The sequence below is a fragment of the Anoplolepis gracilipes genome, chromosome 11 (genome assembly GCF_047496725.1).
Source record: "Anoplolepis gracilipes chromosome 11, ASM4749672v1, whole genome shotgun sequence".
In the NCBI taxonomy this organism is placed as follows: Eukaryota; Metazoa; Arthropoda; class Insecta; order Hymenoptera; family Formicidae; genus Anoplolepis; species Anoplolepis gracilipes.
In genome coordinates, this window is record NC_132980.1 from 1,539,531 (window position 1) to 1,556,692 (window position 17,162).

Here is a 17,162-nt window from a genome sequence, read left to right on the forward strand (position 1 = left end):
AGGTGTGCTGAAGAGATTGGTAGTATTATTTCGTTAAAATATGTTTTTATTTACATGTCAGTTGCAATATATAATAAATCAGGGTGTCATTTCTCGCTATTTCTCGCTTGTGACGTCACGATTTCAATATGGCCGCGGTGACTACTCAGGAGCCTTAATCTTTGAAGCTCCTTTAGTAGAACGATACAATAGAATATAAATTTAATTACTGTGTCCCAGTTCAAATTCTCGTAGCCAGAATATATCCACTTCTTCATGTTTAACCCAACTTTCTAGATATTTTATCCCATTTTCTTTGGCGTATTCATAACCAACTTTTAATAGTCGTTCCAAGACACGTACTGCGGAAGAGTAAGAATTCCGTTGAAGTCGATCCTTTGTCCATATCTCTAAAGTTTCTAAAAACCGTTTCTCTTCCAGGAATGTGAACTCTATTTGACATTTGGGCTTTACCTCTCTGTCAAATTGGTATTTTTCTCCAAGATGTTTATAACGAGCTATATCTTCGTCAAGTCTTTTCTTGTTAACTCGGTAGCGTTTCATAACTTTATTTATACCTTTCTTTTCAGATACAACATCGTTCACTGCTGCCTCGTACTTTATTTTCTTTTTTAGATACTTTCTTTTATTTTTCAAAATATCTATTTTTAATAATAAAGTTTCAATATAAAGTTCATATTTCGCTACTACGTCTATTACAGATTTATGTTTAATCATAACATCATGTACTACCCATCGAAACTTTCTCCTTAACTTGACATGTTTTTAAGTTCCGTGATATCATGTTTCGATATTCTAAAAACGAAAAATAGACACAAAAATACAAGCATGTTGCATATAAGTAAGCAAAAAATAATAACATAAGATAACAAAATAAAGATCCTAAGTAATCGTGCAATTATTTGTGCAATTTTCGCCTCGCAATATACAAATTTTTTATTCAAGATTGCACATTTATACATGCAAAACTAAATAAAACATCTTAAATAAAAAATAAGCATAATTAAAACACAAATTTTTGTATTTCTTCAAAAACTAGAAGCTTGTTGGGAAAGTTTATCAAAAAAAAGTTTTTTTTTGTACTTCTTGTGATGTTTGTTTATCAATGTCTTCTTCTCTTACTATGTCTAATGAATCCAAACTCTGTTCATTTAAAGATGTTGGGCTTACATTTTCTTGTGTACAAAAATATGATTATAAAAGATATTTTCATAAGAAGTATATGTATTAAAATTTGTTTAAAAGAAAACAAATTTAGTCAAATTAAAGAAATGTTTGTAATGACTTCCACCGACTCTAATGCATTTCCGTGTACGACGAATAGCTAATTGTTGCACCCGCTATAATATTCCACGATTAAATCTTATTTGTTCACAGTGATAAATAATTTTTTTCAAGTAGTCGTCTCTCTTTAGTACACAATGTTAATTTGTACTATTTTAAAAATTATTATTCAATTATTACGAATAAAGGTTTACTTTCTATCAATCAAATACGTTTTTCTTGAAAAGAGTTAATTTTAACGAAATGAAACAAGGATAGATTTTTTAAAGAAAGATGTTCCTAGAGAAGAATCTAAAAACATATATTTTAAGAATAAAAAACCCTACCGGCTTTAAAGTTTTGTAAGTTAGAAGACTTACAGGTGATCCGATTCTGATTGTCTTCGAGATAATATAAAAAAATGTATTGTACTATTTTAAACATCTTAATTTAATAATATAAAAAAAGATTTTATTTATATCTGCAAAGTAATATAAAAGTTATTTAAAAAAGATGTTTTTGAAATTTAAACTTTAGAGACAAATATCTCAGTAGAAATGCATTATAGAATAAAATTTTATAGAAACTTATGGGATTATTTTTACTAACTCTACATGTCCACAAGAAATTGCTCATCTCTACGAGAACACTCTGTGTATACAGAGTGCTTAATTTTAATCGCGCCAGACAGATATCTCGAAAAATATGGAAAATATGAAAAATGTTTCAGACAAAAGTTGTATAGTTTCAGTGGAGACATGCGATGGTGCCACTGATTTGACTTTGAACAATTGTTTGAAGGTTTTATGAAAGTCATCTTGAGTTTTCTAAACAAAACATTCTATATATTATTGCATACTCTTGTAGCTCATCTCGAGAGCTTTCTAAAACACTATGATAAAGTATTTTTTCATTAAGCACTTTACGAGTTATAAGGGTTGAAAATCACAGTATTTACCGGCATTAGCATTAAATCCAAGGTGTGTACCGGCTGATGAAAGTAAAACACGAGGCTGATCCGGCCGGTGAAGGTAAGACCCAAAAGTTGAGCCGATAACTCAAAAAGTACTTATGAAAAAATACTTTATCATAATGTTATGTAAAGCTCTCGAGATAAGCTACAAGAATATGCAATAATATATATGGTGCTCCAATTAAAAAATTCAAGATGACCTGCATGTGATCTTCAAACAATTACTCAAGGTCAAATCACTGGCACCATCAAAACCATACAACGTTAGTCTAAAACATTTTTTCATATTTTCCGTATTTTTCAAGATATTTGCCGAAGGTAATTAAAATTAAACCCTGTATGTATATGTATATATATATATATATATATATATATATATATATATATATATACACATACACACACACACACACACACACACATATACATTATACATATGCATCATGTGATAAATCTCTCTTTCGCTCTCTATTTCTCAATTTTTCGTATCTTTCTATATTATTTCTCTTTTGTTCAAACAATGTTTTTAAACAACTGCCAAACAAAATGGATAGTTTGACAGCCGCAGACAACAGAAACAAAGCAGCACACGAATTTGACAATCAACAACCAACCAGCATCACGGAAAAGAGACAACAATGTCAATAACATACCTATTTCAGGAAAGGAATTTTTCGATATTGCTTCGGCAGTTATAGCAGCATTGTGTGGGAAAAGTCTTGCCAGCATTTTGTTTGGTATGTAATGAGTGCCCTAAAATTTACAGAAATAGTGACCTATTTCGCTATTTTCGATCCATTTCGGTGTTGTTAAAGTTATAGCGTCTAAAATAAAAAACACGAAGAATAAATTATTCATAATCACAATAAGAAAAAAATCAATAAATGAAATAATATAATAAAGAAATAATAACTAAAATAGATCAAATAAATAAATTAAAAGTATTAAGATATAAATCAAAATAAAATATTTCATATTTATTATGTAAAAAGAGAGGAACTCGTACATTAAACAAATATAATTTAAAATGAAGATGTCTAACGATATTTATACCTTCTTGCACGTAACACATTTCATTATTTTCGGTAAGAATTAAGTAATGTGTCTGTTGTTCTGTACTACAAGTACTGTAGACCTTCATTGGCATTACATAATAGTTTGATAAATCTCTCCCATTTCTTCTAGAGAATGTAACATTATTTCTATCCTTATTGCGATGCCATCCGATTATCACGCCAGTCGAAGAATCTGTAGATTGATCCTTATTTGTTACAATTGTTCCAACCGCAAATTTTACTGCTTGTGGTTTTGATTCATGAACTTGAAATTCCATGCTGTCTAAAGTCTAGAAAGATTATATTTTTATTAAATATTTTTGCCAAGTATAATAATTCTAAAATAGATTTTTGTATTAAATTATAAATAATTATAATTCATGTATACATAATTGTATATATTATCAGAGAAACACGAGATAGAGTTCTCTCTATTATTAATATGCATCATGTTCTGATAACATACCACGTGCGAATTCTTACTATACTTCCATATTTCAGATTTCAAGTGAGAGTATTCAGTAATATATAGCATCATCTAAAAATATAGAAAAAAAGGATTAAATATATAAACAAGATTACAAACGCGAAAACAAAAAATAATTTTTTTGCTTATAAAGCTTATTTTATTGATTTATATCTTTGCCAAGATTATGAATTTATTAATTATGTTAATAGGACACAAACACATAGTTGGAGGCTAACTTCTTCTGCTGATGTTATACCTAGTATAGTACTGTTTGCGGTAAAATCCCATAGTAAAAACCTTTGCTTCATAAAACCACTTGGGAATTCGTTAGATCTTACAGTAAAATATGTTACCATTTCTAGAGTATTCCTATGACTGTAAACAATAAATCATAATATATGATAACATATCTGTATGATGAGAGTAAAAATATCGAAAGGTCAAATAATTTTTAATCTTTTATTATACTTACTCTCTTGGGAACCAAATTAAATAGAGACGCCGGTCACTAGCGGGATGCTCTAGTATTATATGGAAATCTACACCAAGTCTATTGGCCACGCAGTAACATATTATTAATAAAATTAGTTCTTGGCCACATTTACTTTCTAAGACCTATGCCGAAAATTATAAAATAGAAATTAATTAGAGAAAGTATATTTTTTCATATAACGAACATGACATATGCTCACAGCATAATTTATCATAACTGTAATGTATTATAATATATAACTTACATAATCTATACACATGTATTTCAATTCTTTCGATTGGTTTAGTCGAAAGTTCAATTTGCCCAATAAATATTCACCGATTGAATTTATAATCTGCGTTCCTTCTGTTTCGTTCCAAGTATTCTCGAGCCAATCATGAAAATCTTCTTTAACGGGCATCGAGAATATGGAATGGTCGGGATGTTTTTCTCTGAGGCAGTTCAGCACTTCATATGTGATGCTATCTAATGACGCTTTTACAGACGAGTGAGTTATAACCTTTTGGGGTTGAAGATTGTGTGCTAAAATAATAGCATAATAATACCATTCCAAGCGTGGCTCTGAATTTCTGCACAAACCGTCAAGCGTTAAACTGTTTAGATATTTAAGCATTTGCATATTGAAATATCTTTTTGTTAAATCGCAACCAGCTCTTCTGAAAAATTTATATATTAACTGTTCAATAAATACATATTCTATGAAGCTATAAAGATTCTTATTAGTATATAATATTTCAATTTATATTTAGTTTTACTTTGGAGATCGAAGAAGCAAGCTTTTAATTTCATCCATCATAAAAGAAGACGAAAAGTCTATGAGAGGATTAAAAACAAAATTGTCATGTTCAGAATTATTTAAATGTGTTTGACATATTACGGTTTGTCCATAAAATGTGTCATTATTGATTAACACTTCGTTATTATAATATTTTTCAATTACTTCAGTCAAGAAATTTTGCAATTGTCTAACGTCATTTATCATTGCCTGCTTCCATAAAGTTTAAATGTTTTACATTTGTTTGTTTGTGTTTTTTGAACTTTTTCTGCTTATTTTCCTTAGCCTCATTTTCTTGTTTATCATAAAGCTTCTTTCCATTAGGCCACCTGTTAAATAAATAAATATATATATAAACTTTATTGCTCCCTTCAAAGTTACAATTATTTATATTACATTTACCAACAGACAACATAAAAAATTAAAGAAACCTCCTACATTTTAAAAAAATTATTAAAAAATGAAAAGAAAAATGTGCCAGGGAGTAGTGCGTGTGTGGGTGCGTGCGTGCGTGTACTTATAACAAAACAAATAGAGAGCAAAAGGAATTAGAAAAACAATGTATTTTTTAGGTGTAAAAACGTGACAAGTTTAATGATAATATATACAAATAATATATATAAAAATACAAAATATAACAGAATAGATATAAATACAGGGTGTTCCCTCTAATTAGAGCACTTAACATATTTCTGTTTTTCTTTTTTTTTTTTGATGACATAAAAAAATATCAAAAGCAAAATTATCCGATTTAAAAGTAATGATACCTCGACAAGAATTATAAAATTCTTTTTCTAATATCACCTTTTATGAGATTTAAAGGACATTCTAAATAAGATGGCATATTTTCATTAACGTAGTAATGTAGTTTACGAAAAAATTCAATCACGTAGGGTTTGTTAATCTTCAAATGACTGAATAAAAAATCATGTTATATATACAATATATATGTTCATTTTTTTATTATAAATATTATAGTGAAGAGGAAAGAGAGTCTGGGAGCAGAGAAGTAACTATTAAAAGAAATTTTCTTAGGATACTTGCAATTTCATAAAAAAATAATTTGTTTCCATTTAAATGTGTACAGAGCACGAATTTTTTTGGCTATAAATAGCCAAATATTTATGCCAAATCCTGAATAAATCTTAATTTGAGATTGTAAATTCTTTTTTATCTCATTGTAAGAAAAAGCGTAAGCAAAAAAATTAATTCTTTACGAAACTAGCGTATTACTATTCACGTGTAGCTCTTAATAGCTTGTGAAACTTTGTTTTTTAATCATTTATTGAAACATATTTTTTATAAAATTAATAAAAAAAGCTCATAAAAGATTAAACATCGGAATATGTGGTACAAAGGCGTTAATGAGCCAAACACGTATAATTTAAATTATAATAAAATTATTTAATACAAAGTCAGAAAAACTACAATAAAATTAAAATGTCGAGTCGCAATATAAACGTGAATATAGTCGTAGCGGAAGTAACGAAGATATATAAACAAAATTGAAGCGTAATTAATAAACTTGTGTACAATAAAATTAAAATCATAAAATACATAATACAAAATAAAAAATTAAAAGATAATAAAACATATGTCGTGGTGTGGCATGTTTGGGCTTGACTTTTCAAGCCTTTTTCAGCGCAAAAATTCAAATATTAATAATCAGTCATTGTATGATAAATTAATGCAATGGTGTCATAGGTATAAAGTCGAAATTTATGATATTCATAATTTGCTGTCATGTATCAACAAAAAACTAGTTTCCCGAAGTGTTCTACAGTGCTGTACCGCTCTAGTTAGTTGATTAGAAGGAATGTACTGTGATATTAATTTGTTTATATAACCGTATTATTAACATAATTAACGGTACAAATTCACGTGATCGTTGTGAACGGAATTCCATTATGCGGGAACAATCGGCGTTGATAAAAGACGGCAAAATACTGTCAAGGGACGCAATTGAGCGCGATATTTATACATGTGTGTTCGAGTGTCGCGAAGTAGGGAACTTATTAATCACATTAATATAGACTTCTAATAAGTATTCCGTATCGGTCTGCAAATTAAAGCTGTTATGTTGTGTTGTGTGCAACATTTCAGAAATTAAGCGCTTACTATAATGGGACTCTTTATCTACAATCTCGACATTGTCCCAATCAAAATTGTGTACAAGATATCTCATAAAATATTCATTTTTTGAATATCTTACTCTAATACTTTTATGCACAGAATAATGAGACAAATTAATTGGTGTAAAGAAAACACATAATTATGTTAAAGTAAAAATGTGTAACTGTTAGTTGCAAATTCAGATTTTTACTTAAACACAATTATGTGTTTTAATTATGCCAATTGATTCATCTCGTTATTCTGTGTATAAAAGTATTAGAGTAAGATAATCAAAAAATGAATATTTTATGAGATATCTTGTATTTTATGTCAAAATACTGCAACTTTGAAGCTTTATAACTCAAAAAATACTTAATGAAAAATACTTTGTCATAAGTGTTTTGGAAAGCTCTCGAGATGAGCTACAAGAATATGTAAAAATATATAGAGTGTACCTTTTAAAAAACTTTAAGTGACCTTCAGATGACTTTTCAAGATCAAACCAATAGTACCATCTTATGACCCCCTCGAAACCATAAAACTTTATTCTCTCCTGGGCTTGGTTTTCGAGATATTCGACTGGATGGATTAAAATGGTCCACCCTGTATATATATATATATATATATATACATTTAATTAATGTATTTTATTCTTATGTAAATTTCTATAAAAAATGATTCTTAATATTTTACAGTAAAGCTATTTTTATATTTTTTTTTTGCTTTATTGTTCTTTTATTTACATTCTCATAATTTTTTTTTTTTAATTATTTTTAATGAAATTTCATAAAGATAAACATATAATAGTAGGGGTATAATGAGGGTTCTAACCCAGGGGAGTACTGGGGGAAGGGGGGAAGGGTCCTACTCACGTTCGAAAACAGATGTTTATCTTTGTGATTGATTTATAACCGGGATGGGGGGGGGGTACTTTAGAAGCCATAAAAATTTTTTTTTTATTTTTATGACTATTTTATGGTCATTTTATCATTAGGATTTTAAGCGCCGGTGTTCGGCAGCTTTGCACCCTCGCGGAAAATCTCATAAAACGGGAGTGAGACATCTTCCTTATTATTTTTTAAGAAAGAATTGCAACTGCGCCAACGTTCGGCTGCTCGAACATATAAGTGGGCGCTCTAGAGTCCATAAAACTGTTTCTTTTCTAATTTTTATGGACATTTTATGATTAGGATGTCGTAGGAAAAGAATAGAAATTTTTGGCCGACGCTGCGACGAACATGTCGGAACGTTTTTATAAATACAAAAAAGCGTTGAAGTTCGGTAGCATGTGTCCTTAAGACAGCATTAGGCGATATATAAGAAGGATGAGAGCTCGTCAAACCATAGTATGTTTGAAAGCGCATAGATGTAGCTGTGAAAAAAAAGTTTAATGGTTACTGTCTGGTATTAGAATTGTTAGTGACACAATAGTGAATAAATGGAAAATATTAATTTCGAAGCGATAATAGGCAAGTCGTCAGACAAAGATCACGCGTTGTCGGACGATAGTAATTATATTAGTGATTGCAGTGATACCGATTTTGACAACAACGTAGTGGAAAATGAACAAGTCCGTGCGCAAAACCAACGTAAGATTTGCGCCATACACTTTTATTATTCAACGGGTGGTGCTCTAGCTCTCTGTGCTTCGTGTATAGACACCTTTCGAGATGACATCGGAGTAATGTACGAAATACGGAAACATAAAGTTACATCGCCCGATGAGGTGGATATGCGATGGTGCAGCAACTGTGGAATTTTATTACATATAATAATGTCGCGTAATATGTGTTATGTTTGCACACAAAAATAGAGAAAAAAACAAAATAAAAAAAAATGGAAAACAGAGCAGAAAGAACGTGACTTATTGGAGCGTTCCCACCAAGTCACCACATTGGGCGAATATTTTGGATGGCTGCAGCATTGCGAGGAGTTTATCGAAGAGCTTGAAGAACGCAACCGTGTCAAGCGTCCGCGACTCTCAATCGGAAATAGACAATCTTTGGTGACAAGAATTGCGCGACTCGAGGGTACAAAAACTCGATTGCAGAGACAGTTTATACCCAGTGGTGGTGATTATAGTAGTGAAAATAACGCGGAGAGACTCATATGGCGAGAGATTGATACGGCGTTTGAGAGCCGCATCTTGACTGGTGCGGTTATAAATTATAATCACATCGAACCTCGTCAATTTTTGGAAGATGCGAGTGACATTGTGCTCGAGCACGTGCAAGATGTTATGCAAAAACACAACAGTGTGAAAGTGAATACAGTGTTTAACGAGTTTGTGGCGAGCGATAAGCATGCCAATAAATCAATCAATACGAGAAACTGTGAACTCTTTCATACATCCGATTTACGCGAGTGGTATGAGCGGCAAGTCGTCGAGCCCACCCTTGCATCGCTCGAAGAATTTCAGGAACGCGGATGGGCATTATCGCGTATATGACTGTAAATATAAATAAATATAATTCTATGCGCGCTGGATGTTGCGTGCAATTATCGCGAAAGATAATAATGAAACGAGCAGTGGTTAACGTGCAATCTAAAGACAATGCATGTTTTGCGTGGGCGGTGGTAGCTGCTTTGTATCCAGTTGAAAGACACACAGACCGACAATCATCATACCCGTATTATACAACAGTATTGAATCTCCAAGACATTGAGTTTCCAGTTACTTTTAATCAAATTAAAAAGTTTGAAATTTATAACGACATTTCAATCAATGTGTATACCATTGAAAACGAAAACATTGTCCCTATTCACCTTACGAAGCAAAAAAGGGACAAGCACGTCAACTTGCTCTACGTGCAAGATGCGCAAGATATTGGACATTTTACGTGGATCAAGAATATGTCCAGGCTCGTGAGTTCACAATTCAGCAAACACAAAACTAAAAAATATATCTGCGATCGGTATGTATATTTAATAAAACCGTCTAAAAATATTTAAAACAAGGATAACAAATTGTAACTTTTATTTTACAGATGCATGCACTATTTTAATTCGGACGAGAAATTATAGTCGCATACAGTAGACTGTGAAAAGATGAACGATTGCGCTATCCGGTTACCGAGTAATAAAAATAGGTGGCTCACATTCACCAACCATAGGAAGGAGCGACTACCTTTTATCGTGTATGCCGACCTGGAGTACGTTTTGATGAAAAAAAAAGAAAAAAATTTTTATCAACATCACCAAGTATTTAATATCGCTTATTATGTACATTGCTCGTACGATAATTCGTTATCCGCGTATCATTCTCGTCGTGAAGCCAATTGTGTTGCATGGTTCGCCGACGAACTTAAAAATTTGGCGCAACATGTAGAAAATATTTTAACAACCAATGTCCCCATGGTAAATTTAACACAAGATGAATGGAAAGAATTTCGAAGTGCGACTCAGTGTCATATCTGTGAAAAACCATTTGTGAAAGATGATACGCACGTACGCGATCATTGTCATTTGACCGGGCGATACAGAGGTTCCGCGCATTCAAATTGCAATCTAAATTACAAAAAATCTTTTTGCATTCCAATAGTATTTCACAATTTATCTGATTATGATTCTCACTTTATAATCAAGGAAATAGCCACAGCGTTCGAAGGGGAAATCGATTTACTTCCGATAACAAAAGAAAAATATATTTCATTTACAAAACATATTAAAGGTACGGAAGACAAACCGGGAAATCACATTAAATTACGTTTCATAGATTCATATAAATTTCTCACAACAAGACTCGACAAATTGGCATCTTTTCTGAGCAAGGACGAACTCAAAATTTTACAATCGGAATTTAAAAATTTATCCACCGAGGATTTCAATTTATTAACAAGAAAAGGTGTCTTCCCGTACGAGTACATTGACTGCGTAGATAAATTGCAAGATGCGTGTTTACCATCGCGAGAATCATTTTACAGCTCCTTGACTGGTAACACAGTATCCGAGAGCGATTATGCGCTGAGACTGTGTGGAAGCGATTCTCCATTCAAACGCTAGGCAAATATAGCGATCTGTATTTAAAAATCGATGTCTTGTTACTAGCAGACATTTTTGAAAATTTCCAAGAGAGTTGTATCAAGAGTTATGGGCTTGACCCCACGTATTACTATACTCTTCCTGGCTACACGTGGGACGCCATGTTAAAGCATACAAAAATTATATTTGAATTACTCACAGACATTGACATGGTTATATTTATCGAACGAGGTATACGCGGTGGTCTGAGTCAATGTTCCAACAGGTACGCGCGTGCTAATAACAAGTACATGCAGTCGTATGACTCATCGAAACCGTCAACGTACTTGATGTATTTCGATGTTAATAATTTATACGGATGGGCAATGTGTCAACCATTGCCCTATGCCGATTTTCAATGGGTCGATAATGTTTCCAATTTTGATGTATCATCGATCGCGCTCGATTCGTCTACAGGTTACATCTTCGAAGTCGACCTCGAGTATCCGCAGCATCTTCACGATTCGCACACTGACCTACCGTTTTGTCCGACACGCGACAAACCACCCGGTAAGCGCGAGGACAAGCTTCTCGCAACCTTATACGATAAGAAGCATTACGTGATACACTACTGCAACCTGCAGTAATGTTCTCGTCACGGTCTTCGTGTTACAAAAATTCATCGTATATTACAATTCACTCAATCTCCGTAGCTCCGTACTTATATAGAACTCAACACAAAATTTAGAACACAGGCGAAAAATGATTTTGAGAAAAATTTGTACAAACTGATGAATAATACCGTGTTTGGCAAAACGATGGAAAATGTGCGCAATCGCGTAGATGTTAAACTTTTAACAAAATGGGACGGAAGGTGCGGCGCAGAGGCATTGATTGTAAAACCAAATTTTCATAGCAGAAACGTTTTTTTGGAAAATCTAATCGCTGAAGAATTACGTAAATTCGAGGTGAAATTCTACAAACCAATTTACGTAGGTATGTGTATTCTCGATATATCCAAGACATGTTTGTACGAATTTCACCACGATTATATGGTGTCAATATATCGGGAGAGATGCAAAGTCATGTACACTGACACGGATAGTCTTATATATCACATTAAGTGCGACGATGTGTACGAGAATATGAAATGCGACATCAGCAGATTTAATACGAGCGACTATGCGATAGACAATGCGTACGGTATACCGCTTGTGAATAAAAAGGTACCGGGTCTAATGAAGGATGAAAACAACGGTACCATAATGACCGAATTTGTCGGGCTTAGAGCAAAAATGTACGCGTTGCGCGTGGATGGTAAGAAGGATACGAAAAAGGTAAAAGGCGTCAAGAGTAATGTTGTCTCGAGAACGAAAACGTTTGACGATTACACGCGGTGTTTGAACAAAGAGATTGAAATGACACATAGTCCATCGTGTATAAGATCGAAATTGCACGAGATATACACCATTCGCGAAACAAAAATTGCTCTAAGTCCGTACGACGACAAGCGGTATATCGTATCTACAACTACTGATACGTTACCGTGGGGACATTATAAGATACCTTTATAAAATATAATGTGTGTGATTTTTTTTTCTTGTAAACGTATGTAAGATAGCTTTTAATTAAAGCCAATCTGTTTATACACTCGTCAGGATGTTTCCACGGGAGAAAGATATTATTAATAATGTTCCGTGAAAAATATTTTGAACTTGAATAAAAATAACACTCACTATTATTTAGAATGTTAAACACAAGTATTTATTTATATATAAGAAAAAGTAAAAGTTAACACAACTTTCTTAATATAATTATAGGACTTTAATCGATTAAAACATGGAAAAAACCTTAGACACAACCGATCACTCGCGCAGATATCGATAAAAGACGAATCTGTATCGTCAACTGACTTGACGAACCTTCTTGTTATATTGTTGTTGAGCAACGTACTTAGAATATATAAATACTATTTAATTTTACCGTGTATACAGACGCATATTAGAGTAGCCAATAGGAGAATAGTAAGTAAATGCGAACATAGATATACAACATCATAGATGATATCTTACAGTTATTTCATATTTTATATATTGTAATGACTATTGGAAAGGATGTATTAATAAAGATTTTGTATATTTCAAATATTTCATATATTTTTATATTGAATACATTGTATTTCTTATAAAATTAAATTACATGATCCTTATGTACCCAACAATTATGCGAATTATCAAATCCCAGCCATTTCATGTAAACCTTTGTCACCCCTCCTACGCAGTACTTTCTCTACGAAATACACATCTGGATAATTCGCGCGATGCAACTCGTGCTCGTAAAATGCTCCAGCGATAGATATTTTGCGATAATCCTCGAGTAGATATGTTACGGGATTAGTATGTTGCACTTTAACAATCTTAAACACCTCGGTTGTCCAATTTAGTGTGTAACCCTTTTCGAAAAGTTTTTTGTATTTGCTAACGCGTACCAGGTCACCTACTTTGAACTTTGCAGGAGCAGCAATTTTGGGTGGGAGTCTATTGACCACGTCGCCAATTGGCCAGTTTAAAATGAGGCTCTCTGATTGGGTAATCGTTGCTGATGACCCTAGGCATCGGTCGATATAAGTGGCTGTGGTCAATCGTGACGTGGTCAAACGGGACGCTCCCGCAATTTTTATACTGTTGTATACCGTATTTAAAAATCTATCAGCGATCGTGGGAGTGACATCGATAGGTCTCATATTGATAGTGCAATGTTTTCGCGCGTTATATTCTGCAACGAGTCGGGATAACGCGTCGATCCGTTCAGCGTAAACATCTTCCACATGTCGTTCTTCAGCGTGCGATTGAATCGCTCGACGACAGACGCCTTCAATACTGAATATGTGGAATAGTGATTAATGTTAGGTTTCCGTATAAGCCGTTACACATCGATATTGTAAAATTCCTTCTCGTTATCAGTTTGCATGTTTTTCGAGCATCTCTTGCTATCTCGAATTATTTTGGCATTTGCATCAGCCGTCTCGCTTCCACCTTTACTCTTGAGTGGTACAGCCTATGCATACTTGCTCAACACATCGATGACGGTGAATATGTAGTGGTAACCTTTGTTGAAACGAGAATACGGACGCATCTCGACGATGTCGGCTTGCCACAGATCATCGTATCCCCGCACTATGACGTGTCTTCGGGGAAAATTTTTTCTCGCCGGCGCGTGCAGTTCATTCACCAACTGCTGTCTCTCCAAACTATGTTGATTCTTTGCTTTGTCAGTTTTTCTCGATGACCGTTTGTTGTTCGCCTTTTTTCACTCATTTTCGTTTATTATCCTTTAATAGCCGTTCTTGACCTGTTCTAACCTGTTCTGACCTGTTCTTGACCTGTTCTGACCTGTTTTTGACCTGTTCTTGACCTGTTCTGACCTCTTCTTGATCTGTTCTTGATCTGTTCTAACCTGTTTTAGACCTGTTCTTGACCTGTTCTTGCGTTGTTCACCGCCGTCCTTCACCCATTCGAAAATTGTTCCTGACCCGTTCGCAGCCCTGCTTGAGATGCTGATAGCCTCGTTCGAAGCTGTTGCAGCTGCTGCTGCTAGGTCGTTCACTGCCACTGCCACTCATTGTAGTTAGATAGCAGTTCGATAATTCTTCATAGCTGTTCGATAATTGTTCGCAGCCATTCGATAATCCTTCGTAGCTGTTTGATAACCGTTTGATAGCCGCTCCTAACCCGTTCACTGATGCTCATTCAGATTGATAGCTATTTCTGAGTTAGCGTTAGCTGCGCGTTGAAGTTTGTTTAATACAATCTGTATTGCTCGCATGTCCTTCTCAAGCGAAGTCAGCTTCTCGTCTGATTTTTTCTGTCGACTCATTAATCTTTTAATGCAGGACTCCACGTACAGTTTGTTGACGGTATCGGTGTCAGCTTCAGGTTGCGCTACACGGCGAATCTTACGCGACCTTGCATCGAAGTCTGTAACAACGCGACACAAAGCGTTTTCGTGCACATAACTTTTTACCAATCTATCCCAAGAACCGTTTGTGCCAGTTGCATCATTTCTTGGATCGAATAATCCAAATTTGTTGATAGGTATTTTTTTCCCGATGCTTCGTAAAGTGTCACGCAACGCTGATCGACTGATTAGTTTTATCGAGACACCATTTAATTTATAATAATTCCTGCTTCGCAAAGTTCCTCGATGATCGACTGGATCTCGTTGTCGTGAGCGTTGTGACCAGCTTGTCGCGAAGCGTCGAGCAATCGTAGCCAATCCACTAGCTCGTTGGGGTCGTCTTAGTGCACATAATCAATCATATTGTTGGTTAGCGTCATAGCGCGAGGCATAGATACCCCTCTCCAGATTTTGTATTTTTCGATTCGAGCGACATCAACGGTGCAATTATTTGTTTGTACTTGTATCCCCTGTTACCCTTCAAATGGCCCTGCACACATCATAATCGCGTCTATGCGCGTTCGTCACCAATAATATGCTCTTGTATTTTTCCAAATCGTTCCCCCTTGTGTAAAGTTTGTCATTGAGAATTCTCTTGAAGATCAACTCGTATAATCCTGGCGTTCCAATGTGCCGCACGTCGTCTATGATAATAGAGTCATCTTTATTGATGTTGAATCGTTTGTTGCCGAGTCACATTTCATTCTTTCTGTCAAAATAGACTCCATACACATGATCAATCTCGTGATTTCTGTCGCCACCGAGCAAAGCGCCTATGTACTTTTGCCCAAGTGGTCCAAAGTACTCCCGCAACGTTTCTTGACCTTCCGACGTTTGTAACTTATTTCGAACAAATGATGTTTCGAGCATATTGCCCGAGGTTTCGAAAATATCTTCGTTTACGCTTGTTGGTGCCGCTAACGGCGTAGAGGCTATCGACGGTTCATACAGTAAAACGTCCGAACGTTTCCTTTTTTTCGGTATCGCATCTTCCTCTTTCTTCTCATCTTTATCCTCTTCTTTCTCATCCTCCTTGTATCGCTTGATGGGTAAGATTTTAATCTTTGCGCTACTCTCCGACTTATTTTTCACCGCAATCGAGTTGTCGACAATTTTTTGCAGCGGCTCGATAATAGGTTTAAAATGGGTCTTGACCGCGATATCGTCATCGATGTTACCGGTCTTCAAAGCGCGATGTTTCTTGCGGATCGATTCGTTCGTTTTCGCAATCTCCTTCGCCATTTTTTCACACTCGCGAATATTATCGCTCCCAACCATATCGGTAGAGAGTGTTGAACGCTCGCGTTTCACCCTTTACGACAGAATGTAGGCAACGACTAATCGTTTTGTAATATCGCAAACACATTAAATCCGTTTTTGTATCGCCCGTTTGTAAGCAAGCTATCCTTGTCTAGCACGAGAAATCCATACTTTTGCTGTCAACAAGTACGACATAACTCACTGAAATCCTCGTATGACATGTCGGTATTCACGTGATCGTTGTACACGTGTTTCAAGTTGGTGCCATTCTGTTTAAACAAGATTAGTAGGTTTGCGTTGTCGCGTAAAAGATGTTTCGGTATTCTCGCGTATGTCTGGCAGAGATAGAAGCAGTCGACGTTTGAGTAGCGTCCCATTGAAAAATATTCTCTTATCGTATTTTGTTTGTCGCACGCCACGTCATCGAAAACGAAAATCGAGTTTGGACGTGCTTCGCTTGGTGGAATGACGTCACTGTTATTGGAAAATGTAAAATAGCCGATTTCATCGATCGACGTTAACAAATTCTCCAGATATCGATATTTTGGCTGTTGCAGTGACTTTGAATACACGTACACATTTTCAAAGCGGACGCCGTGCGGGCTTTCTATCAAACTAATTAACACGTTAGTTTTACCGCAATTCGAGGGGCCGCAAACGATTGCGCGTATAGTATTCTGCAGCATCGTACCGTGTCTACGCATCTCCGCGTTGTCCCCCATCGGGTGTAATCTGGCGTCGTAATTTGTCACGCGTATCGCGAAAGGTTGTCACACGAATTTCATTTTCCCACTTCCGATTCGGATCGCACGCCTGTCTATTTATAGCGCGGAACTACAAAGTGT

The 17,162-nt window shown here is 34.6% G+C and overlaps 2 protein-coding genes across 2 annotated transcripts; one reads left to right on the top strand and one right to left on the bottom strand.

Annotated features, from left to right (window-relative positions):
* Window positions 1–3,957: 3,957 nt before the first annotated feature.
* On the bottom strand, window positions 3,958–5,045 carry LOC140671324 (uncharacterized). Its single transcript, XM_072902587.1, has 4 exons — window positions 5,009–5,045; window positions 4,498–4,909; window positions 4,233–4,375; window positions 3,958–4,135 (listed from the first exon to the last, which is right to left on the bottom strand). The coding sequence occupies exons 2-4, from the start codon at window positions 4,870–4,872 to the stop codon at window positions 3,958–3,960; spliced, it is 696 nt and encodes a 231-aa protein (XP_072758688.1). The 5' UTR covers window positions 4,873–4,909; window positions 5,009–5,045.
* Window positions 5,046–12,098: 7,053 nt separating this feature from the next.
* On the top strand, window positions 12,099–12,674 carry LOC140671493 (uncharacterized). The gene has a single exon (XM_072902833.1). It carries the CDS (start codon window positions 12,099–12,101, stop codon window positions 12,672–12,674), a length of 576 nt encoding a protein of 191 aa, XP_072758934.1.
* The last annotated feature ends 4,488 nt before the right edge of the window (window positions 12,675–17,162 follow it).

Excerpts from the sequence above, each read along its gene's own strand:
- LOC140671324 (XM_072902587.1), bottom strand. The coding sequence starts at position 4,872 with ATGCAAATGCTTAAATATCTAAACAGTTTAACGCTTGACGGTTTGTGC. Across the intron at positions 4,376-4,497 it reads AATACATGTGTATAGATTAT|GTCTTAGAAAGTAAATGTGG; the intron begins GTAAGTTATATA and ends TTTTCGGCATAG. Across the intron at positions 4,136-4,232 it reads TTAATTTGGTTCCCAAGAGA|TCATAGGAATACTCTAGAAA; the intron begins GTAAGTATAATA and ends TATTGTTTACAG.
- LOC140671493 (XM_072902833.1), top strand. The coding sequence starts at position 12,099 with ATGTGTATTCTCGATATATCCAAGACATGTTTGTACGAATTTCACCAC.